We start from the raw sequence: 26,118 nt of genomic DNA, 5'->3' as shown, positions 1-26,118 counted from the left end.
GGGGTTAAAGCCGGTGCTGTGCATCAGTGCTCATCAACCTGCGATGGAAGTGATCTGGATTTAATGATCTGGACTGGGCTCATCGCTGTGTCATCTGACATGCCATCCATTTATTTTCTAACAGTATTATTCGTAACAGAACTTTCCTATTTTAATTTTAAACTGAAGTCTACCAGCTGTCCAAGAGTTTCTGTAAGAGTTTGTGAACAAAGTGTTATTATTATCATTGTTGTTAATGTTTTTAGTGAATGGGTCTCACTTTGAAGGTCTGTTGAAGGAAAAGCTATTGGCACCAAAAATGGCCATTAATGACACTCTTTAGCACCTGACTGGAGGCACAGAGAACTCCCCAGACCATCTATACGAACGTGTACGAGTGATATGCAATCAGTTTTATAATTCTAAAGGAATCAGCATTTGAACGCTAAAGAAACTATTATTAAGATGGGCAGCAGTATCTGTGTAGATATATACAAATGCCCATTATTTTAAAATACTTTCTGTGAGAAATATGTGATCAGATTCCAAATCCAGTCACATTATCACAAAAACTTTGACATTACACGTTTGTAATGTCAAAGTGAAAGGAAGGACTGTTAACTTAGGGCAATACTGCCCCCTTAAAGTACAACTCAAAGAGGGCGAATTGTCTCCATTCTGGTTAACAGTAAGACAGAAGTTTCTCTTCACTGGGGAAAAAGCGATAAATAATCTTCAGGCACTCATGACCACCTACCTGTGCAAATGCTCTCTTGTTAATGGGTACCTTCAAATCCTTGAAGAGGTTATAATTAGAAGTCTTGATGGTATCTGAATGGCACCATCTCGAGAATAAAACCACATATTGAATAAGTTGTGTTCACCCACTGAGGTCAAGTTTCTCACTCAAAATTTTGAGATTTTGATTGGAAAGTTTTATACAAATACAGCATGTAAAAGTTCCCCTAGCATTCTCCAAAGTTGATCAGTGTGGCTCTGAAAATACACACTGTTACAAATCCATGGACTGAAATGTATTTGGAACACTTCAATTCGTTGCAGTTATTATGACTGATTTTCACATTATCCCATCTTTAACGAGTGGGAGCCTCTTCAAGGTGGCTCAGGGGTCTTCTTGACAAGCTCTCACTGGGGTTTGATAAGCTTCCTCACTTTTTGGAATTATATATTACATTACATTATATTATTTACCGCCTGCTCCTGACCTGGAATCCCCCATTCAGCCAGGAAAGCCTGTTTATTTGGGGGTTACTGAGAAACTCTGTGCTACTAGGATGGTTCTCATTTCCAGGCCTTTTTACAAGAAATTCTTCCTTCCTTTGAGGATAAAATCATCATACTTCCAATTCCAATTTAGGGTTTCAACTTTGCCAAAAATCTCGGTTCCCAGTGACAGCCACACAGTGGTCACTCGCTTTATCTCACAGCGCTCACACAACTGTGCCTTAACAGCACCGAATGCAGCACATCCGTTCCCATGGCCGCTGAAAGCTGTGGGTCCTTCTTCCTCCAGCTTTCGATTTTGGTTCTGTGCTAGGGATGGGCAGTCAGACCATCACATTTCAAAGTTACTTGAAATAATCACTTTCCATCTGGCTGAGTTCACCAACTCAACACACCGCTGTGTTCATCTGTCTCATATTGCCTTCAGCTTTTCAGACTTTCCGTTATAAATGTTTTAAAATCACTTAGTTTTATGAATAGATGAGGGCTCTCCAGGTGACACGTGGTAAAGGATCCCCCTGCCGATGCAGGTGGTGTGGGCTTGATCCTTGGGTCGGGAGGATCCTCTGGAGCAGGACATGGCACCCCACTCCAGGATTCTTGTCTGGGAAATCCCACGGACAGAGAAGCCTGGTGGGCTGTAGTCCGTGGGGTTGCAAAAGAGTTGGAGATGACTGAGCGTGCGTGCACACACAAATAGATGAAATACATTTACATGGCTTCAGAGTCAAGGAGAAGCCTAATTTCCGTCTCTACCTCCTTCTCCTGTAGGTATAGTTCCAGCCCCCCACGGTCCTGGGGTTCAGCAGCTTGTTCTCGCAGGAGCCCACTCACTGTTCCCGACAGGCGGCCACTTGGCGGCCAGTAGGGCTTCCTGGACCGCTTCCTTCTCTGCAGTCCCGTGCGCCCTGGCCGAACGCTGTAAAGGGATCTGCCTTTCCTTTCACAACCGCTGCCTGTCCACGCCTGTCCGTCTCCCTGCCCACAGAGCCAGTGGACCACCTGAAAATCACAAATCTATCCAGCTGGGCTTGGCTCCCAGGGGCCAAGTAAACACTCTGCTTCTCCCGTTTCCTGCATGACGGCTGGACAGAGCCCCACCCGTGCTGGGTCCCTTCTCCGTGGACCCCCCGCGTCCTCACCAGCCCTCACGGCGAGGCACCTGGAGCTGGCCTCCGGGCTCCAGCGGCATTCAGCCCAAACACGATTCCATGGCACTGGATCTGCCCTGACTCGGAAACGTGTCATTGACAAGACTGGTCCCAGCTCTCCCTGGATCTGTGCTCAACTCACCTCCCAACTCTGTTTATGGCAACAACCGGCACATCCCGCCCCTCCTCCTCTGTCACATGGCTGGTCGTGTGTCTGGAAAAGCAGCGTCTGGCTTTCATGCTTCAGCCTGATTTCAGCCATCAATCTAACACTGCAGTTTATTTTTAATTCTGATTCGGGGACAGAACATCTGAATGGCTCTCTCAGCTGTGACACCTGCAGGCTTGCCGGGCACATCGTCTCCACCCGCTCCGAGTCCCTGACGGAAGTGCTGAGCAAGAAAAGCCCCGAAGGGCGATGGGTTCTGCAGCTGGGGTCACCTTCACACTGGTGGTGCTTCAAGTGAACACTCTCTGAGCAAAGCTGAGTCCTCGGGGTTCACCTGATGACTTTATCACCCAGTGCATGGTCTCCATCTCAGCCACAAGGGTGCTGATTGAGAGAACTGATAAGTAAATGAAGCAATGAGTGGAAATCAAGCCACAGAATGAACATAGCATTTGGAGCTATCAACTCGGCAACCCTCCCCCAGGAGGAAACGAGGTTGTTAGGATCGGCCTGTCTGAGTGACCCAAGGTGACTCCCAGCGACAGTTTTCCACCTTTTCCTCCAGGAATGTCTACTGCTGTTCACAGCCCACAGAATTTGAGACTCTGTCGGGTCAGCACTTCTCCTGAGCCAGTCTCTGCAGCTGGGAAGAGAGACACCAGTTGGGCTCATGTTTGCTGTTTCATTCAAGTACTCAAACAACACGATGCATATTATGCAAAGCTGATCTCAGGACCCCAAGTAAATTCTAGACTATCATTACAATCCATCTTCTCTGCAATCTGTGTAAACAGCGGAAATCGGTTTAAAATAACAGTTAATCAGAAGAAACGTGCGCTGGCCATGGAGCTACCTGATGTTTGGGAGATTCACAACATGTCAAATAAAATTAATGGAGTGATACCATGAAATGCCAGCAGGGAGATTCCCAAGGTCTCATGGGGCAGGTGGGTGTGAGCGTCCAGGCCTCCGTAGGAGAAAGTGACTGACCTCTGCCTCCTTCTCACCCCATATCAGCTGGTGGAATCCAACCTAAAGATGCTGACGTCCCAGGGACAACGCTGTCAAATCAGCAGAATTTAGCACAGAATGAGATGATAGTGCACCGCTCAACAACATTTCTGTATGCTAACATGCTCGTGCGTGTCTACTTGAGATACCAGACCGACCATATCTGTTTCAAACTATGAAACCTCAGTGTCCCGCATGATGGCGGCTCATCTCTCACCACCCTCAAGGCAAGGTCAGTTCTCCTGGTTGGAAGCAGCCTGGCATGTGAACACTCAGGGCCTCCCTCACCTAGAGAAATGCCTCTTCACCTCTGCTTATCTTCTATTCACTGGGGATGGAGCTGCTGGCGGGATGGCTGGACCCAGCAGTGGCTATGCCACGGAAGGATGCCCAATTCCTTACGTCTCCACCACAACCACACACCCCGATTCTCCTTATCCTGAACGTGTATGATCTCAAGTATCGGGGACTGAAGAGTCCACCCAGAATTCATGGGCATCTCCCTCTCCAGGTGAGCCTACACCACTACCTGCCTTTCAGAGAAGGGGAGAAGCAGCTCACGACGTGGAGGGGCCACGGGCTGCAACTCTGCTGGGTGGACAGCTATATTCCATCTGCGTGCTGGGCGGTGTCATCAACTCCAGGGCGTTGAAGGCTACGGCTGAGTTCTTGTGTGTGATAGCGCTCCTGGCTTTGATGTGCCTGCGTGTCCTCCCTGCATTAAACAGTCCTGACACTTTGTGAGGATAACAGATCTTGCACAAAGAAGCTCAAGAATCCCTTTTTAAGGGTCCTGCATAAGAAAATACCTTAACACTGAAAAAGTTTTGTGTATCCCTTTCCAAACTTGTTTTCCCCAATTCTTTATGCACCAGGCACTGAGGGGAAAGCCTTCGGGACCAGTTTGCAGGCTGCGGAGGCGCAAGGCCAGCAGGCACTGGGTTCTTCTTCTAAGACAAGAAGACGACCACGGGAGAGAAGGCTGGGCATCATGCTGAACACGGACACTCACTGGCCCACTGGCGGGAACTGAAATAGAAACGGCAGGCGTTCGCCATAATCAGACGTCTATTTATGCTTCATTTATTGACGTGTCAGGCACCTTGCTTGGGTTTGGGGGTACAGATGTAAATAAGATCAATCAGATGCAGCCCCTGCCTTCAAAACTCTCACAGGCTTGTAGGGAAGACCAGTCTGAACCTCCACAGACAGTGTCTGGTTGCAGTGTTGGGCTCCCAGGCAGCACTGGCGGTGAGGGGCCCGCTGCCAACGCAGGGGTGTGAGAGGCGTGGGCTCCGCCCCTGGGTCAGGAAGACCCCTGGAGGAGGAGACCTCCAGCATTCCTGCCTAGAGAATCCCATGGACAGAGGACACTGGTGGGCTACATGGGGTTGCAAAGAGTCCGGCACGACTGAAGGGACTTAGCACGCAGGCACAGCCATTTAAGGCGGGTCTGACTGTTCCCTGTGTCTTTCAGTGGCAGCTGAAGGGCAAGTCTTCTCCCACAAGGTCTGCACAGACACCGGTGTTGGACTCGACCTGCCTCCAGCCCCCGAATCTCGGCTTGGTGCCCAGGCTGCCCCACTGGTGCCCACTCAGCCCCACCCCTGTTGGGTCTTTCATTGTAGTATCTCCTTTGGGTGCCCGGCTTCAACCTTGACCCTGACGTGAACTACAGGCCAGTTGACGCCTGTTCTGAAAGGGATTCATGGCCAACTGAACCAAACACCCTGTACTGCTTGAATTCAGGGTTTTTTCAAACTGCAGGCCACTACTGCATTAGCAGCAGACCAGAAACTCAGCTTAGCGATCGCAGCCTGCATTTGTTAAAGAAGGAAAGAATGAGACAGAATGGAATAGAGCAGAAAATATTAAAAACCATCACACACTGTCAGGGTAATTACTGTTCTCTGACCCTTTTGTTTCAGGAGTGTGTGTCTGTCCTGGGTTTCCATGTAAAACAGACTTATTGTGCCTGCTTTTCATTCCAGTAAAAAATATCCACAAGCTATTGCAAACCCACTTGAGCACTGAAAATCTGGAAGCGATTTTTGCCCATGTTTATATGCTGAGCCCCGAAGAATTGATGCTTTTAAACTGTGGTGTTGGAGAAGACTCTTGAGAGTCCCTTAGACTGCAAGGAGATCCAACCAGTCCATTCTAGAGGAGATCAGCCCTGGGCGTTCTTTGGAAGGAATGATGCTAAAGATGAAACTCCAGTACTTTGGCCACCTGATATGAAGAGTTGACTCATTGGAAAAGACTCTGATGCTGGGAGGAATTGGGGGCAGGAGGAGAAGGGGACGACAGAGGATGAGATGGCTGGATGGCATCACTGACTCGATAGACGTGAGTCTGAGTGAACTCCGGGAGTTGGTGATGGACAGGGAGGCCTGGCGTGCTGCGATTCATGGGGTCGCAAAGAGTCGGACACGACTGAGCAACTGAACTGAACTGATGGTCACACAGTCTTGTGAATATGTGGAAACACACTGAATTGTACACTTGAAATGGTGACTTTTATGGTGTAAGGGGATGACAGAGGATGAGATGGCTGGATGGCATCACCGACTTGATGGACCTGAGTCTGAGTGAACTCCGGGAGTTGGTGATGGACAGAGGCCTGGTGTGCTGCGATTCATGGGGTCGCAAAGAGTAGGACACGACTGAGAGACTGAACTGAACTAAACTGAGAAGGAAAAGCATAAATTTGAGCACTTCCCAGCGTTTTCAACCTGTGTGACCTTTGGAAAGCTGATTACCTCTCTGAATTTCTGCCTTTTTCTCTGTAAAACAGGAACCATGGTGCCTCTCTCACACAATGGCTGGGGGATGGCTGCAGAAGGCGATGAACATACGTGGATGGCACACAGGACAGTGGAAACTGGCACACAGTGGCTCCCCCTGAAGAAGGCGATTCCTACCCTTTCCTGTAAGGCCTCAAAGACCAAGTCAGGCCCACACCTAAAGGAACACCCGCACGGCTTTGCTCAGTTCCTACTGGGTGCTTCAGGGGATGCTGGGAGAATCTGAACATTAGCCTGTCCATGGGAGCAGCCTGAGGTCTACAAAGTCATCAGGACTGAGAAACAAATCTTTTCGTGCAATGTCATTTATGCTACATTGAGAATTTCCCAAGAGGAGATAGGAATGGAGCTTGCAGAGTGCTCATTTATAATCCTTACTTTAGAAAACCCTGCGAAGCCCAAGTGAACATTTAGGGGCTTTTACTAATGTTTTAGAAACCTGGATAACCAAATGTTTTTTCCCATTTCTCTCTAAATATGGAATAGTTCTCCTTCATTAGAAGGTAATGTTCTGAAACCAGAATAAATCATTACAGCACAAAAATACCTGTTACAAGAAGAAAAATGATAAAGAAATAAAACCAGAAAAAATTAAAATCTTGGCATGCTCAAGAATGATGATTTATAGTATAATTTGTCTTTGAGCCCTTTATAGAAAAATCAGCATTTGCATCTTAATGGACCCATTTAAGGAAGGAATTCTTGCCTGGAGAATTCCATGGACAGAGGAGCCTGGCAGGCTACAGTCCATGGGGTCGCAAAAGAGTTGGACATGACTGAGCGACTAACACATTTAAGGAAGGGATCAAGTTTGCTAACCTCACTGGCTTGGGGCTTCCCAGATGGCTCAATGGTAAAGAATCTTTCTGCCAATGCAGGAGACACAGGAGATGTGAGTTCCATCCCTGGGTTAGGAAGATTCCCTGGAGGAGGAAATGGCAACCCACTCCAGTATTCTTGCCTGGAGAATTCCATGGATAGAGGAGCCTGGTGCAGGCTTACAGTCCATGGGGTCACAAAGAGTTGGACATGAGTGAGTGACTGAGCACACCTCAAATCTGCTTGGTCTGCCCTGGCTCTTTACGACTTGTTCAAGAATTATCTAACACAAACTTTCTCACCTCCTAGCTTCTCATATGCCCCACTGGCCCCGATTTTGCCCATCAGTCCCATTTAATAGATGTTGTTAGCAGGGCCTCATGACCTTCTCTTTCCTGCAGAAGGAAGTTTTAAATGTGAGAGATTAACCTAAACATGGGCTTTCTCTCTGGCTCAGTGGTAAAGAACCTGCCTGCAAAGCAGGAAACACAGGAGATGTGGGTTTGATCCCTGGGTCAGGAAGATCCCCTAGAAGAGGAAATGGAGACCCACCCCAGAATTCCTTCCTGGAGAATCCCATGGACAGAGGAGCCTGGCGGGCTACAGCCCATGGGGTCGCAGAGTCAGACACGGAAGCGACTGAGCACGCACACAGGCAATGCACACACGGAGCAGCAAGACTCTTAAAACAGCTCTAACCACATGAACCCAAGCTGTCAAATCTCCACTGCAATCACCCAAATGAAATGGAAGACAACTTCAGTTCACCCCAGAAGTTCTTTCCGAACCCTTCCAGAAATCAATATGCTTTTGGTTTCAAGAGGAAAAAGCCAGAGAGTCTAAGTTCTGCATAACTAAACACCCCGTATAATTATGAGCATTTTTCCTACTGCCAATGTCTACTTCAGCAACTTTCTAATCATCCAGGAAGGGGGAAAGGCACTGTAGTCATCTGGAGCAATCAGTGGTTCCAAGTCGATGCTGACGCAGTGGTTAGCTCCACAATCAGTTTCTGTTAAAAACTGCTCAGCTAATGGTGAGAGACAGGTGAAGCAGTCACGTGACCACAGAGTTCTCAGGGGAGCTCGGAGTGGCTGGGGCCGCACACAGCGTCAGGACGTGGGCCGTAACAGATGCTTTTACTGCATCTCAACAATAAACGGGACTGAGGAGAAACCTGGGGCATGACAGGTGGATGGCGGTTTTCACCACTTCCGGGGTCAGTTCACTGGGCTGAGGTATGGCCCCCTTATCTTCCTTCAGGAGCCCCCTTGAGGGAAGCCCCTCTGAGACTGAGGCCGCGTGCTTGGGGCCACGCATCTCTGGGCAGCAGCCCCCCCACCCGCATTCCCGCCCCCTGTGCCCTCGCCGGGCCGACACTGTGTCGTTCACACATCCTCTTGCGGGTGACCGTCTGACATGCACACGCCCCCCTGGCGGCAGTGGGAGCCCCTCGAGCTCTCCCAGCATTCCGACATCTTTTCAAGAGAAGCCTTATTAAAGTCCAGATAAATCACACTGCGTGTCCCCGATGGCTCTAGTCCACCACGCGGCTAATGGGAGAGGAAAAGGAGGCCGGCTGGACGGCGGCTCAGCTCTCCCCTTTGCTCCTGCTCCTCCACAGTCTCCTGACCAGCTCCAGAATTGTGAGTACACACATTCCAATAGTTTCCCAAATTAGGCTGATGAATAATTAATCTTAGGCGTAATTCACCCCTCCCTACCCCCTTAACATATCAGCATTTTAATTCTTCCCTTTTCAGCATCAGGCACCAGTTAGCCCCCCAGCCTTTCTCAGCGCCGGCCGCAAACAGCCCTGGGACACACAGTGGGTTGCCGGAGCAGAACCGCTGAGCTCCAGAGGAGGCCGAGGGGTCTGGGGACTCCAGTCTGGGTGGTTACGAAGCACCAGGAGGTGCTCTGCCCGCAGCGGCTGTGAGACAGGCTGTCTCACCAGTTTATCCCTGGAAACTGTACATCCTTCGGGCGACTCCTCAGCAGGAGTCGCCGGACAAGTGGGACAGGCACTGCTAGCTGCCCTTTGCTTGCCCTCCCCTCTTCCTTCCTTAATAGTGGACGGAAACGTGCCCAGCTGAGGGACCCTTCCCAGGCTCTCTGGCATGGAGACATTCCATGAATTGTAAGCACAAGTCTGTAGCAGATGGGACTTCTAAGAAAGTTCCTCAAAGGTGGGCAAACTTGATTATTGGGCCACAAGGCAGACCCTGTGCCTTCCTCCTTCTAGAATGTGGATGTGATAGCTGGCATCACAGTAGTTAGTTTGCAACCACGAGGCAAGCACTACAGAGAGCAAAGCAAAAAAAGGAGGACTTGGTTCTCTGGTGACCATACAGCTGCCACTATGACTCCACAGAAGCCACTGCCCCGTTTGGTGTCAGAAAGATGAAAACACATGCCCACTTCATTTACGGTGCTGTTCCTTTGGGTCTGTTTCTAGCAGCCGGATTCCATTCTGAACCAGTTCAGTGGCTACACTTACTTCCCTGACGCTGTCCCAGGAAAGCCCCTTTGCGGGGGTGCCTTCACAGTGACGGCACGTTCCCCGAGCACCGAACGGGACTGCCTTCCTGAGAACGAGGCTGGACTCTGTTCTCATTCTCGATCTTGTTTCACAAATGCTAGTCTTCACTTCCAGTCGAGGCTGAAGCCCCCAGGCTTGACAACGAGACAGGTGTCCCCTCCGGTCTCAGTGCCCTGGCCTGTTGCGTGGCCCTACTATGTCACACAGCAGGCACTCACACCAATTCCTCAACATGCGTTCTTGATTTTACTAATAGCAAAGAAATTGACCTCAAATTTCTTTCTGTACGACTATCATGATGGAGACATTCAAATCCCACAATAGATACTGGTTGTTGTCAGGGTGGATGGAGGAATACAGACAGAAACATGGGTGTGTGTGTCACAGCTCAGCATTTAATAGCATGGCTTCCCTAGTGGCTCAGAGGATAAAGCATCTGCCTGCAATGCAGGTAGACCTGGGTTCGATCCCTGGGTCAGGAAGATCCTCTGGAGAAGGAAATGGCACCCCACTCCAGGACCTTTGCCGGGAAAATCCCATGGACGGAGGAGCCTGGTGGGCTGCAGTCCATGGGGTCGCGAAGAGTCGGACACGACGGAGCCACTTCCCTTTCACCTACATCGCTTCCTTTTCTCTTCACAACTGCCCTTAAAGTAGTCAGGGCGGGTGGAGATGTCAGAACTTTACAAATGCCAAAAAAAAAAAAAGCAGAGGCAGAGAAGAGCTAAGATGTTTCTTGAAGGCAGATAAGTAGTATTGATAAGTAATAAGAGTCAGGCTTTATGGACTCTGGGCCAGGGCCAATTCTGGGCCTGTGTAGGCAGAAAGGTGTGTGTGTGTGTGCCCTTGGTGAGTGTTCCCCATGTAAGTTAGCCCCACGTGAACCCCATGTGAGTGAGCCCCGTGCTGAGGGTCCAGATATCTCCCCTGGCCGTGTGTCCATCCTGATCTGCCAGCTGTGGAGCCCAAGGGACCAGTCTCGGGGCTCAGGCATGACCCTCAGACAAAAGGGGAAAGGTCAGAGGCTGAAATGGCCTGAGAAGCTCTGCTGGTGACCGAGGGTCCAGGGCAGGGGCAGGGCAGGGCTTGGAAGCAGAGCATGGAGCAGTGCTCAGGGTCAGCTGCCCGGGCGTTACCACTGCACGGAGCACACGGGTCTGGGCGTGCCAACCACGGCTGGAAAAGACGCCAGGAGCCCCAGAGGATGTGTGTTTCCTGAGTCCACACCGAGGCTGGCGGGATCACAGCCTGCATCGGGGACTCACAGAGGGTCAGAAACACCCTCAGGTGAGCAAAGATGTGGACTGTGATCACCCTGGGGGCCCGGAGACCTGCCGGGACTCCTAGCTCCAGGCTCCCCTGCCAGCCACCCAGTAGCCAGGCCAAGGAACGGTGATCCACAGACACAGGCTGACACGCAGATGGGAAAACCGCACACGACATCTGCTCATAAGCAGCTAAGAAGAGAGAGACTCTGAACACCTCAGCACGCAGAGCTACCGGAAGTCAGGTTCTCACCTACGCAAGGAAGCAGATTCCTCCCAACCTCACCCGAGCCGAGGCATCCAGAGACGGCTCCACGCGGAGTCAGCGCCTGCCTCCCGCTGTGTCCAGATCCACAAGGCCCTCGTGCTGGAGGGGCAGGCACGCCACCAGCGTTCAGGCTGGATGAATCCCCTGCGGGGCCCCACTGACCTCAGAGGAGCCAAGGGAGCCCAGAAAACAGCGCTGCTGACTCAGAGGACCCAGCGTTATCGCTGCTCCACCTGTGTTAGCCCAGCGACCTCAGACCCGCTCAGCGTGAGCAAAACACACCGCTTCACCCTAGAAACTGCCAGCGAGCTGAGGAGGGCGCTGGGCTGGTCCCATGGGACAGGACGCCCCAGCGAGAGCTCGTGTGGCAGGCTGGACGGGGTGGAGGGGCAGCCCAGAGGGGATACGTGTGAAGCCGCACTGCACACGCCCACGGCTCCTCTCAGCCCGCGTCGGCGATGGGGGGAGTTCATCAGCTCACAGCCGAACCAGCACTCTGCCGTCTGCAGCGGCTGCCCCACCCTCGGGCCCCTCCGGTCTCCCCCGCACACCTGCCGACAGGTCTCCCTTCCTCACACAGAGCTCCGATCACGTCGCTCACAGCCCTCAAGCTCCCCCCGGGACGGCGGGACAGACGCGAGATGCAGCGCCCCACAGCCCTTCCCAGTCAGGGGGAGACTGAGCCCCGCACAGAACGTGAGCGTGCCGGCAACAGGAGGAAGCCGTCACTGTGAACGGTGCTGGGGGGCCGTCAACAGCAGTGTCTGTCACTTTAAGTGTTTCCGAATTCATTGTTATTTTATTAAACGGACTAATTAAAGCAAGCGTTAACAGAGCAGGTTTTCAGCTATTTTCATTTTCCAATGAGTGATCAAGAGGTGTAGGCAGACACCGAGCCCTTCCTGTCGTCCTGCATGCTAAGTCTCTCTGCTCCTCACTGTGAGAGCAGGGCTGACGCCACTTAATTCAGGAGGAGGATTTATGGGCTCAGGGATGACAACAGACGGCCGATCAATACGGGATGATAATGACAGCGTGTAATATCAGGGAACATTAGGCCTCAGGCATGATTTGGGGAGAGACGTGGGCAGTTAGGAACCTTATCATCTGAAAAAGGCCAAGGCCTGGTAGCAATAAAAACGCCTAAGCAAATAAACTCACACCTGTGAGTCAGGACAGGGGAAAACTGCTCAGCGAAAAAGGGGTTTAGATTTGGTGGGAAAATTGCTTCCCCGGGCCAGGCTCTGGGCTGCTCTGGTGCGCCACTGTGTCCAGAGAGGGTCTATCTGTTACTGTGAAGAGCGTTGAAAGTGAAATGCAGACATGGAGAGTGTCTCTGAGGGTCCAGCCCTTCCTGGGGCCAAGACCCGGACCCTGCAGAAAACAGTGGAATTAACTGGAAATGACGGGGTTGGGTCTTAGCACATAAATTTAAGACCTGCTGGCTTTATGGCACTCTGGCTGGTCAGTTTTGGGGGGTGGGTGTGGGGAGGAGTTTTTATGGATCTAGTGAATTGTTTGTCTGTGTAACTGAAAAAGGAAACCCAAAGTGGGGGTGGAGAGCAGCGAGTCGCAAACCCCATTACTAACAATTGTGTTACATCGCTAAAAACAAAACACTGAATGATCACTCTGTGAAAAACGTTCACAGCTTCACACAGGACTCCACAGCCACCTCCACTGCAAAATATACCATTATTCCTTTTAGAAAAAGTCAATTCCACAGGAATTTTCAGAATAAGTGGACCAGTTAAAGGATGTGTAGAGACACATTTCATCCTTAGGAACAGGATGAAAAGCAGCAGACAGAATAATATATACAATCCCTTTCTGTGGTTTTGCTATAGTTTATGAATAGAAGGAGAGATTAAATTAAATATGTGATTCATCCCCTTCTGATTGCTCCCTAGAGGACTGAACAGTCTATTTTTATTTCAACAGAAATAAATATTTCAAATATTGAGTGAGCTGATCAACTCGCTTGCTCCAACAGAACTCTGCACATCTTGCTCCCCAGTGAAGAAGACCGTGCCGCCTCGGGCAGGCTCACCTCCTTGCAGGGTGTACTCAGTCACGGCCCTGCTGAAGACGCCCAGGCCGGCTCCGTTGTAGGCAGCCACCTGTATCTCGTACTGGGTCCAGATGATGAGCTCGGTGACCAGGCAGTAGCTGACCTCGGGGCTGCTGATGTTCCTCTGCTGGTACTCCCCGGGCAGGCCGGCCAGGCGGTACCTGCGGCAGAACGAGAGAGACGACTTGAGCCAGAGACTGGGCTTCCCCGAGGTTCCTCCACGCGGTTAGAGGAGATCAGGGGTAGACAGACAAGAACAAAGCCCAGAGGTCTGCCCCAGATGACACTACTTCCACTTCTATCGCTAAGAAGGTCTGATCTAATCTCACAGTGACTAGAAGCTCTGGGCTAACAGATCTGACACTTCAACCATGTTAGGGTTCAGGAAAAATGATCCCTTTTTAAGTGTCAGTCGTCCAGGGAGTACAGCAACTCAGGACCCCAGTTTTCAGACAGGATTTCTAGTGGGTTGTAGCTATAAATCAGTCCTAGAGACCCCTTCCTCCAGTGGCTCTGAAACGACGAGGAAAGAAGCGGGCAGCGTGGTGCCCTCGGTGTCCGGGGGCTGAGCTCCCTGCTGGGCTAGTGCGTGAAGTCCAGAGTCAGAATGACTGGTGCTCACACTCCTAAAACTCGGGCCACCGCTAAGAGTGGCTTTTAGGGGACCCGTGAGAGGGCAGTGTGCAGGCTCTTCTGTGGACGAAAGGCAGATTTAAAGTTGCATTTATTTAAAACAATGATGTACACAACTCTGAACACAGAAAATGTATTAGCTGGGAAACTGTTATTTGCACAGAGAAAGGACTGTTTTAACTTTATTTTGAGTGACGGACGTCTTCCATGATCATGTGTGCAGAAGTGAATTGTTCCTCTGGGTAAACTGAGGGGCGAGAGCTGTGGGAATAACTTCCAAGAGCATGGAGTTTCTAGCCGAGAGCTGGCTACTTCCTCAAGAAGATGAGACTCTGGTGCTCGGTGGGGATGGCAGAATTGCAGGAGGACACAGGCCTGGAGTGGGCGGGAAACGCACGTACTCCCCACAGCGGGCCGGGGTCTTCAGGCACCTCCAGAACGCTGAGTGGCCCTGCAGAGTCCCGGTCAGTCACCGTGCCATCCCCAGGGCCACAGGGCCTGGACGCAGGGAAGAGCCTGAGCCAGACTCACTCGAACCAGCATGTCAGCAAGGCCACCGCCCTCAGAGAAAAGAAGGAACTCCGAAATCCATGCCTGGAGCGGTAAACAGCTCTCCAAGGAGAGTGATGACTGAAAACGCACTCAGGATGTACGGACATGGTAATAAAATGTTCTTCATGAACATCAGGGATTTCTGAGACTTGTCTTTGAGCCCTTCCTGCTACAGGCCACTTGCGTGTGGTGAGTCCTGCCGGAGAGGAGGCAGAAAGGATCGAGAGCAGGCGGGCCACGAAGAGCGCAAAGGCCCTGGCCTTCCTGCCTCGCGCCTGAGAGGAGCCGCAGGACGCGGGCCCGCAGCGGCCCTGCGGGGAGCGCTGGCACACGCATGGCGCTCCGTGATGGGCAAACGTGCAAGAGGCCTCATACCCATCTGTGCTTCTCTCCCACCCCTCCAATCCCGCTGCACCTCATTGGACCCCCAGCCAGGGGTGGGTGCCACTCACGGCGGGCTGAACCAAGTCTATCATACCACGGCCTGTCTTCTAGGCAGGGAAGGCTTGGTGTGGCGTCATCCGAGTACCAGCCATCTCCCCATCTACACAGCAGGGACTTTGAGAATAAATGGCCCTGGGACAATCAGACAGGCATTTTGAAAAAAGGCAAATATTGGCTCCCACCCACACCAGACCCCAGAGTAGCCTGGCAAGTGAGTGGGCCCAGGACCACAGGTACCCAGCAGGGTACAGCCGGGCATGGCTGCCGGAGACCCCCGCTTCACTGTCCGGTACGCATTCCAGGGAGGGCAAAGCAAGCCGCCCAGAAGACCAAGCTGGGAGGAAGACTCACGCGCTGGAAGGTCGAAGCCAACTCTTACCTCTCTGAGCCTTGGGTTCCTCCTCGCTAAGGTGACGTGGTAATAATGGCATCCCGCGGGGGCGGTTCGAGAACAGGATGAAAACAATGGGCGGAAAGGAGATGCGATGGATTGAAGCACCGCCCCCAAAACACTTCTCTGTGGGGAACGCTGCTTGTGTGGGAAGTGTGCCAACAGAGAACCCTGAGTTCTGAGCCCTGAAACGGCCTGCTCACCCCTCCTCCCAGACCTATCTGTATGAGGCGGGGAGAATCGACCTCCTAGATTCTTGGCTCTCCCTTCCGGCAGGGAGCGTGGTCCATTCTGACCAGCGGCTTCAAGGCGCTCTGGTAATATTCACAGAATGTCTAGGAAGGTCATAATTAATAACAGAAGCGCGGGGCATCATCCGCTAAAGGGCCGGATACGTTGCCCAGGAGATCGTCTCAGAGAGAACAAGAAGATTCTTTACGTGGAAATAAACAGGACAATGTTTTTAAAGGACATAACCCCTATGTTCCTCTCAAAGAAACACCCTGCCCATTATTATGAATATTTTATTACTGTGCACGCACTCTAACTACTTCTTACAGCCGGAGCCGCGGCGGTGATTTATTTCCATTTTGTTCTTCCGTGGACCGTGCTGCTGGTCTGACATGGAGCCCTGTGCCCCGGAGGGTACAGGCTTGCAAACAGAGCTGATCTGCAGACTGGAGGATTATTCGGAAATGTTTCCCAGCAAATTCATTTTGGCATGGGTCTTTAATTTTTGAAAACTTGGGATATTCACAGCCTGTGTGGTACACCCGCGTCTTGGGGGCTCTCTGGATTGAAGCCCCTGCAAATACGGATGCCCTCTTTTCCAGCGCTTGCCTCTACTGACACCATCACAGAAAATCCTTTTAAGAGTCATAATCCCACAAAACAGGGAAATGTGCAGTGCCCGACAGGGCCTTGCGACATCAGAGAGCTTGCGTTAGGAAACTCCACGCCCCGAGCCTGGCTCTGTGGCCTGACTTTTAAAGTCCTTTTGGCAGATGGAGCCCCAGGAAACTTTTCTTCCCTGTGGTCAAAAAAAGACAGAGACGGATGGGATGACAAGCATGGGAGGGGGAGGCCGTCCAGAGGGGAGACCAATTATCTTCATTAGTTGATGAGCAGGGAACCAGGGGACAGCTGGGTGAGCAGCGAGGAAAACCTGGGCCTCGAGCAGCGGGAAGCGCTGGGCTGCTTTCCCGAGGGAGACACCAGGCTCTGGAAGCACCCACGGGCCCACAGTTCCACCCACGGGTCTGCAGGCGTCCCCTGCCCACAGGGGGCCGATCGGCAGTCTCCTCTGTGAACCGGGGGAGGCCAGGGGTTCAGGGACCGAGGCGGCCCTGCGTATAGGTTCAGCCCTGCGGCCCTTGTGCAGCCAGGGGACGGCCGCGTTTGAACCTCTTCAGGCTTAGATAACGATCTGGCTTGTGTTCAGAGGATAATTCATATGCTTCAGGACAACTGGAGAACAGCAGTGAATTGGTTGTGACAGGCACACATTACGTTCACATAGATAAATGTGTATTAAATGATGAGCGGGTGATCACATAAATACATGCTGGGGATGAGCTGACTTCTGTACGCAGACAATGGAGTTAAAGAATCAACTCTCTCATAATGTTTTACGTTTAGCTAAGACGTTACGTCACTCTACGTTAGGCCTTGGTAGCCTGGTGTCTCCTGGTCATGGGTCTAGCACGGGCGTGGGCTGGGCATCTGCATGGTGGACACCTGCCAGCCCTGCCCGGAGAGGCTGGCGACGGGTGCGCCCATTAGGAGGGAGGTAACAGTTACCTTTTCAATACTGGTTTGCTTTTTTCCTTTCACTTGTGTTGACAAACTACCAAAACGATCACTTTCGCGGCCATTTTAAACTCAGCAGTAATTTTTGGCAAAGCAGGTTCCTTTGCCAACCCAGCCAGGGCTGGCGCGGTTCACACGAGGTGCTCAGAGCCAAACCCCTCCCAGAGGGGCAGAGAGAGCAAACTGGCCGCTCCCGGGCCGTGTCTGGTCTGCAGCTGGGAGGTGCGGCCTGCCCTGTGTTTAGAACATACTGGGTTTATTCCCAACACGGAAAACTGAGAGAATGCAGGTAAAAAAGCCAGACTTTTACCTGTTTTTGGTAATCCTGGAAAACCTGGCAGGCTCAACATACTAGCATGGTAAAAACTGGCTTGTAATGAAATCAATTGTATTTTTATTAATTAAAAATCATTATACTCTAGAACGCACACCTCTGGTAAAAACCTCGAGTGAAAGGATTTACAAGGAATAAACACACCTTGCTTCTAGCCTGGAACACTCCCCTCCGTTCTGCTAAACGGCACTCCCCAAGGGTGGGTTCCTGTGTGTATGCATCACAGCTGGATCTGCAGAGCCTGTCCCCGAGAGGCTGCCCACAGGTGCTCGTTCTCGCTGTTGGCCGCAGTCTCTACCACCCCCGGGAGTCCTACCGCTGGCCTGAGTCTGGATTACCGCTGGGCTCCTGCAGACATCTGAGCTTGCGGCCTCAGCAGGACGGACACTGGACTGTCCACGAGGGTGCACGCATGGCCGGGCGCGGCTACTTGCCTGAGGATGTACCCGCGGAGCACCCCGTTGTGCTCCGGCTCTGGGGGCGGCTGCCACTGCACCATGATGGACTGGTTGGTGCGCCCGCTGGCCACGATGTTTTTCGGGGGAGCGCTGGGTGGCTCCTCCGGGAGCATCAGTCTGAAAAGAGAGGGCGGGAGGGGAGGAGAGATGAGCCCCAGGAGCATGGGGCCCTCGCTCCCATTCTCAATCTTGCTGAATCTTGAGCCGAACTGTGTACTCGAATCGAGTGACGAATAAAGCAAAACACACAGCTGATCCGACAGGAAGGACAAATCGATATAACGGGTCCCGAAGACACAGGGGGCAAGCTTGTTCTGCCTGAGCGGCCCACGGCACCCCTGCCCTGTAAGGACCCGGCGAGCCGGCTCGTGGGCCCGAGTCCGGGGCTGTTTCCAAATCACTTTCTTTGGCTCCTTCAGTATTTCACACACCAAGCCCCCACGATTAGAAAGCAGTCATTCAGAGCTCTCAACACTTCCACCACACAGGCCTGCCGAGTGCTCCGGCTGGCTGGGGAGGATGCACTGAAATGCGATGAAGCCCTTTCCCCAGGTCACATCTGAACGGGCTTGAGAGCAGCTGCCGGCCTGGGTGGGGAGGACTCAGCATCAGGACCACCACCAGGGAAACGCGGGGGTTCGCTCTGCCTCCCGTGAATCTGCTGGGTACTTCTGAGTCCCGCCCCGCAGGCGGTCAGCTGCACAAAGGGCCCAGAGACACCACCAGCTCTTTAATGTCATGGACACAGGGGGCTCTGCGATCAGGAATGACTCCTGTCTGCGTAGTCTGAGCGCCCCAGGGACCTAAGAAACTTCCCTCTGCAGTGAAGGAGCCCGGCCTGCCCCGTGAACCCCACGCTTCCTCTCAGTTACAGGCTTCCCACTCGTGTCTGTTTCCCGCTAAGGTCACTAAGGGCGGAGGTCGACGACCTCGAAGTGACCTCGATGATGGCCTCCCTCCGCCCCACGAGATGCTCGGCCCCCTCGCCGCGCCAAGGCTGCCGCGGCGGCTCACCTGCTCGTCTCTGCGCTGTACTGGCCCTTGCCCACCTGGTTCACGGCGCACACTCGGAATTGGTAGGTGCGAGCCGGGGTCAGGCCGCGCACCGTGACGCCCGTCATCTCGGGGCCGACGTCTGACAGATGCACTTTCCAGGGAGAGTCTGAAAGGAGGAGCAGAACGAGTTCGAACCTCTGCAGGCGCCCGTCTGAATGATAACAAGGGAAGGCAAAGTGCATCCGCATAAACCGTCTCCCTCGCTCACCAAGGCAGATGGAGGGGTTGGCCCCGCTGAGCCGACACACACACTGAGGCGTCGGGCCGTGGCCAGTACCAGTGAGCCTGGCCCTGACTCAGGCTGTCCGCTCCCAAGTCCGGGGGTGCCTGCCGCCAGCCCCAAGCTGTTGTCTACACGTAAAGGGATAGTTTTTGTTCAGCCTGCACGTGGCAGTTTAAATGGAACCAGAATGTTGTTCCTCATTCCCGTGTTCACTGGGTAATGAGAAGACGCTGTCAGCTCACGTGGCAGATTGCAGATTTGTCTCCCAGAAAAGGATGCTGCACACGCCACCAAATGATAAATAAAAACTATATTCATTAACATTTTAATAAAAGAGGAAATGAGCATGATAAAGACAGATGGGCCATGCATTCTGCCGCCCATCTGCGTGGTGGCCCGTTCCATCCACGCCCCTGAGCGGCTCTGGCTGGAGAGACGCGGAATGAAACTCACAGAGAATTTAGGAGATCTTCCCCCCCGGCTTTCCGGGCAGGTGTGGAAGGGCGACCCTGCCAGCCAAGGGAGCTCTCCCATGCAAGGCTTCGGAAGGGCTCTGCCTGGACCCCCCGGGACATTCTCTGCAGAGTTGAGACAGGCTTTTTGGCCGAATCACCTCGCGGAGCCTTAGGATGAACAAGCGCCCTCTGTCGGGTCCACTCGGAATTGCTCTGAGGCTCAAGTTATCAGTGAAGCGAGACCGGGGCGGGGGGGAGGGGGGGGGCGGATGGGGACCTCTCACGGGAATCAGATTGTCCTTCTTGTTCCTTGGAAACGGTAGTGCAATCGCTCGCCCACGTCTGCGAGTGTCACACAGGGGCGACTTGTGACCCTGATGTCAGACAGGCTCAGCTCAGACTGCACACAGGCTTGCACAGCCCACACACAACATCACAGCCACTTCCGTGAAGACCTAGAGGCCTGGCTATGGAGACTTACAAGTCTGCACTTGGGGGCTCATCAGAAATGCGCTCGGGGTCTTTATGGGTGAAGAGGTGGCCATAAGCTGTTCTGAGATGAAATGAGGCCCTTAGAGGCAACTCCTGTTGACCCACACGCAGTGCCATCCACCCTAAGTCTGGACTCCTCGATGGAAGCTGCACGCTCTGCAGCACGGCGCCAGTTGGGCCATGAAGGCTGAGACTTTTTAATTATTTCAAATAAAACTGCTCCCAAAATGGCTTTCTGGGATGGCAGTCCTCGCCACCAGCTGGGCATCCTGGCTTGTGCTGCTCAGTGATGGAGGCGATCTAGCGCTGACAAGGAGCCCTGCTTTGACGTTTCCTTTACAAGTGCAATGTGTGTGTCTCCAATTAACTGTAGAAAAACTCGCACCCGTGTTTCCTTTCACTTTGGAAGCCTGAGACCCCTCTAGGGCGTCAAACAGCTCGTGGTGATCTGGTTTTCTGGGCAGGTTCCCTTACAGAAAAGAGTCCTCTGTCACCATGGAGGGGGACGGACGCTCCTCTAGTGTCAGCGTAGCTGGACGTGGTTGGCGGGAACTGGGCACGCTGAGTCAGGCTTCACAGGAGATACAGGCTCCATCCTGAAGATGGCTGATACCCAGGTGAAAAGACAGAGGCCAAGTTGACCCTGAGCTCTTCCGCTTGCAGCGCTTCGGTTTCGTTCCTGCTTCTTATATGAAAATGCGCGTTATGTGTGCTCGGCTATTCAATTGTGTCTGACTCTTCGTGACTCCGTGGACTGTAGCCTGCCAGGCTGCTGTGTCCATGGGATTTCCCAAGCAGGAACACTGGAGTGGGTTGCCATTTCCTCCTCCAGGGGGTCTTCCCGACCCAGGGATTGAACCCACGTTTCCTGCGTTGGCAGGCAGATTCTTTACTACCGCACCATCCGGGAAGCAGTAATATTGGGGGGCGGGTTGCAAATCGAAAGCCCACTGAAGTCCACTTCACACCCATCACTGCCGCTGCTGCTAAGTCGCTTCAGTAGTGTCCGACTCTGTGCAGCCCCATAGACGGCAGCCCACCAGGCTCCCCTGTCCTTGGGATTCTCCAGGCAAGAACACTGGAGTGGGTTGCCATTGCCTTCTCCATCACACCCATTAGGACACCTGCTATCAAAGAGCAGACAATAACGTGTTGGCAATGACGGGGAGAAGTTGGAACGTGTATACACCCCTGGCAGGGATGTAAAATGCTGCAGCCACTATGGGAAACAGGGTGGCAGTTCCTCAGAAAGTTAAAAACAGGATTACCGTGCGATCCAGCAATCCACGTCAACACATGTACCCCAAAGAACTGAAAGCAGGCTCTCAAACAGGTGTCTGTACAGCTCTTAATAGCATTGTTCACAACAGCTAAAAGGCGGTGCAAATAAGCGTCCATCAACAGATGAATGTATAAACAGAATGTGGTCCATCCATGTGACGGAATATTAGTCAGCCTTGAAGAGGGAGGAAACTCTGAACTATGCTCCCACACGGATGGACCTTGAGGACATTATACTTAGTGAAATAAGCCAGACACAAAAGGACAGAAAAACGTATAATTCCACTTAAATGAGACAGCTGGAGCAGTCAGATTCATAGAGCGAGAATGTAGAAGGCCAGGGGCCGGGGAGCTGCTTAATGGGACAGGGCTTCAGTTCTGCAGGATGGAGTCTGCGGATCATCTGCACGCCGCCACGAGCGCGTCATTAGGATGGGGCGCTTCGTGTGTGAATCTCACCACAGTGAAAAGTTCCACCTGATTTACACACAGCACGACGGGGGATACCACGCGAGTCCTGAGGCCAGGGCGGGGCGCTGCGGCCTCTGGCCCAGGCCTGGCCCCGCTGGGGACTCTGCTGGACGTTCCCATCTTCACCCAGACCCTCGCGACCGTCCCCACCTTGCCTGTGCCCCGGGGGCCTGTCGGGCAGGGGGGTGCTCTTCCCTCCTCACTGGAGACACTGCCTGCTTTCTTCACGCCAAGGTCCCCTTCTCTTCTCTGGGGGCAGCTCTGCACAGCCCCTCCCCGGGCTCCGAGGCTCCCGGGCCCTGCGGCCACGGGCGAGTCTGGCCCCGCTGCCGCCAGCCCCTGGTCACTCAGTTCCCCCGGCCCCACTCCTTGGTCAGCTCTCCTGTGTAAAGGCCCCCTGACTACAAGCCGACAGTGTGCCTGCTCTCGCGGGGTCCTGAGCGACACGACGCGAGAAAGCGTCTCTTCATCCCTCTCTTCCTGCAGACGGCAGGGTCTGGGAGCAAACAGCTCACCTGCTCAGCCAGGTATGGTGGCCGTTTCACAAAGGGGCAGCGTCAGAAGGACCGTGGTCCAGGCCGTGGACTAAAGGATGAACTGCACAGGCAGGAGCCGAGACGCGCCCGGACGCCACCTTCCAGCCCCACGCAGGCCCCTCCCCCCACCAATCCCCGACTCGGCCCCACGCGACTTCCTGGCTCAGGGCCATCTGTTCACTCGGGGTGTAAACAGCTCCTGAAGTGCAGCCCGAGCCGCAGGAGCTGCTGCCCAGTCTGATTTGACAACAGGGCCTATTAATCTGCTCCAGACCCTGGGGCTTTGCTCAGTCCTCCTGCTGCATCTATAGGATTCTTTATTTATTCTTTTTCCCTCTCCTGCTCGAAGATAAAAGATCTGGCAGGAAGAGAGATTAAACTGAAAACTAATACAAATGAACCCGATCCATCTCATGGGCACTCTGATTTGTCAAAAAAAAAAAAAAAATGGTTGTGGGGAGGATTTGCTCATTCACAAGCTTTGGAATTGCTAGCTTGCTGAGAAGTGTTAAAATTTAAGTAGCAACTCTGTTCCTGACAATCAATAACACAAAATCCCTTTAAAAGATTCTTCCCCAGGTCCTCACAGAAAAGTACCACAAGATGCTTCTCTTAGGGCTGGAATGCAGAAGAACCTTTCAGTAGGGGAAACCACCCCATAGAAGTCTCAATAGCTTTTTCCCTCCCCCTTGGGGATGCCCCTTGCTCCTCTGATCTAGAAGACTAAGGAATTCCAATCTTTCCCAGCTGGGCTATTAAAAAAAACCTCTGCTCCACAGATGGGCATCACTGAGCTTTTTTCCTGGCTTCCAGTGCCCGGAAACCAGAAGGCGGTAATCACCCCTCCACTCTGTCTGTTGGTTAAAAAGCTGGTGGTTTTCAATCTTCCCAAACATACTGAAAGCTTTTTTCTGATTTAAAAAAAAAAAAAAAAAGAGCATCACTATTTTCTCAATTAAAGGTACTTGAGGAAGGAAACTAGTTTCCAAAGAAAATTTCCTTAATTGCCAAAAGAACTGTTATTACTGTTAATACTTAATGTTTGTGCTGCCGTCTGCCTTCTGGAGGCTGTTTCACATCCATGACCACACGAGACCTCTAGGGGAGGAGGCACTCTCTTCCCTGCTTAACAGGCCGAGAAATCAAGGCTCCAGGAAGTTTAAGTAACTTCTACCCAGACATATGGGCTGTCGCCGCCTAGCCTCCTGGGGGGGTCCAACGTCACTGAGAGCAGAGCAGCAGGGCTGCCAGTGTCTCCTCGTGTGACGAGGTGTGGGGTGCCCAGCAGCACCCAGGAAGCACACACACACGCATACACATACACACGCGTGTGCGTGCGTGCACACCAGGAAGGCACACAAACCAGAGGCTGAGTGTCTCTGGGCGGTAACGAAGGTGCAGGGACCACTTAGATGGCACCGGGAGGAAGCAAGCAGCCAGAGCCTGGAGATACTGCACAGGAAGTGCCCTGGCCTGTGCGCCAGGGAGAGCAGGGGACGGGGGTGGGCAGGAGGGCAGGGCACGGGGTGGGGGGTGAAAACAGGGAAAGTCGATTAAGAGATGAAAGAGGCAAAGCCACCAACACGACAGATGGACGTGGTTTGGGTCCTGATTCAAGCAAGTCAATTGTGAAAAGGCTTTTTTTTTTTTAAAATAGGGACACTTAAATGTGGACTGAGTGTAAGATGATATTAAGGATTCTATTAATGTTGTTTGATGTCACTGTTTGAGTATTTACTGCATCACGTACGGATGAAATGACAAGATCTCTGGGACTTCTTTTAAAATACTCTAGCAAAAAGAGTGGGGCAGCTGATGAAACAAATACCGTCAACTATTGATGGTTTTCCAAACCGAACACAAGAATACTCCGCACCTTTGAGTGTATTTAGTATTTTTCCTGATGGAAAGTTTTTAGAAAGTGACTGTTTTGTCACAGCATTGCCAGCAGTGAGCATTACGGCTGTCTTCAGCTGCACACTTGGTAGGCGAAATGATCAGATCTCACTGATGCTGTCCCTTGTATTTTTTGGTACAAATAAGAATGAACGTGCTTTCCTTAAAACAACTTCCCCCAGGTTACTGAGAACTAAGTGGAAAATCAAGATGCGAATTTATCATTTTTCTAATTGTAATCCCACTGCTGAGTTGGCTGCAGCTGTCTGCACTCCTTCTCTCCTGAAACAGAAGGGTTATCGTAAGAATTATAGTAAGAAGAGACATCCACCTAAGCGGGGCTTCCCAGGTGACTCAGTGGTAAAGAATCTGCCTGCCGATGTAGGAGATGCTGGGTCGATCCCGGTGTCAGGAAGATCCCCTGGACGAGGCAATGGCCAACCTACTCCAGTATTCTTGCCCGGGAAATCCCACGGACAGAGGAGCCTGGCGGGCAAGCCCACAGGGTCACGAGGGTCGGACACAGCTGAGCGACTGGAGCATGCGCTCACACGCATCCACTTAAATAGCCACTCAGGAGATAAGCTTCATTCGGCTGCATCTGAGTCACTGTCAGAGCCCCAGCACCTAGAGGAGGGCCTGACTCACCCCAGGGCCCGGATTCGTCCTTTTTCTCGGGAAGCAGCTGCCGTGCCAGGCGCAGTGGGATGGCTCCATGGTGACCTGCACTGGGCGCCATCGTCCACATCCACACATGGGAAACGGAGGCACGGATGACAGCCTGATCCTCCCATGTCGTGGAAACTTCCGGAGAGGTACACGTTCGTTGTTTCGACGTCTGGCAGTTGCTCGGTATTGCAGCAGGAAAGCCAAGGGCTCAGTCACAGAGAGCACGCAGAAGGGGAGCTGGACCATCACCTTCGGGGTCCGGGGAGGTCACGCTCAGGGGAGACTCTCCTCTCCCAGCCGGGGCTGGCCATGTGGACGCGAGATGCAAGTGCTCTGGGTTTCTTAGGCTGACAGTGCACACTCAGGACGGGGCGATGGCGGAGGCAACCCGGGCACACCTCACTTGCAGCTCCCCCGTCACAGGCCCGTCCGTGGCACCAGCAGCAGCTGCAGAGAGCGGTGCCTGGTGGGGGCGGGGCGGTGAGAGGGTGCTGCGCCCTGTGGTCCCTCCCCAGACCCCTCGTCCCAGCCTAACTGTGAGAGGACCTCCGACACTCCCCTTCATCCCCAGATTGCCACCGTCGTCCATGTCAGGGTAAGTCTGAGAACCTGCCAGGCCAGGAGGAGCCCACGGAGACGCCCAAGGCCCCCGAATGGGGTGTGGGCCCGGGTGAGGCTCTGGGACAGAAACAGATGCATGCAAAACGCCAGGGAGACGGAATAAAACCTGGCCTTTAGGTAACAATCATACGGCAACATCGGCTCACTGATTTTGACAACGTCCCACACGAAGGCAAGTTAATGAGAGGGGAAATCGAGCATGGGGTTTGGGGAACTCTCTCCCCACGATTGTTCTGTAAACCCAAACGTTCTGAAATAAAATGTTTAGGAGGTGGGGAGCAGGGAAGGCCAGCCAGTTAACGGGGCAGTGTGGACCGGGGCGTGTAGGCCTGGACTGGACACCAGGTGTCCTGCAGGGAGGACGGCGGGGCTGCAGTGTGTGGCCACCAGGCATGCCTGGTGCACGCTAGCTGGACGTGGAGAGCTGGGACTGAAGGCCGCGGGACTCTCCTGGAGCTCACACTCTGCAA

The 26,118-nt window shown here is 52.8% G+C and overlaps 1 protein-coding gene across 2 annotated transcripts in view; it reads right to left on the bottom strand.

Annotated features, from left to right (window-relative positions):
* Nucleotides 1–26,118, bottom strand: part of SDK1 (sidekick cell adhesion molecule 1) — a 744,026-nt gene that overhangs the window by 132,178 nt on the left and 585,730 nt on the right. For both annotated transcript variants that reach the window (XM_027528208.1, XM_027528209.1), the window contains 3 exons: nucleotides 18,963–19,110; nucleotides 17,925–18,065; nucleotides 13,307–13,488 (listed from right to left, as the gene is read on the bottom strand). In XM_027528208.1, the coding sequence (XP_027384009.1) occupies nucleotides 13,307–13,488; nucleotides 17,925–18,065; nucleotides 18,963–19,110 (471 nt within the window). The remainder of the gene's footprint in view (nucleotides 1–13,306; nucleotides 13,489–17,924; nucleotides 18,066–18,962; nucleotides 19,111–26,118) is intronic.

The sequence above is a fragment of the Bos indicus x Bos taurus genome, chromosome 25 (assembly GCF_003369695.1).
Source record: "Bos indicus x Bos taurus breed Angus x Brahman F1 hybrid chromosome 25, Bos_hybrid_MaternalHap_v2.0, whole genome shotgun sequence".
Classification (NCBI taxonomy): domain Eukaryota; kingdom Metazoa; phylum Chordata; class Mammalia; order Artiodactyla; family Bovidae; genus Bos; species Bos indicus x Bos taurus.
The sequence above is the reverse complement of the archived record's forward strand: the minus strand, read 5'-3'. Positions and strand labels throughout refer to the sequence as shown.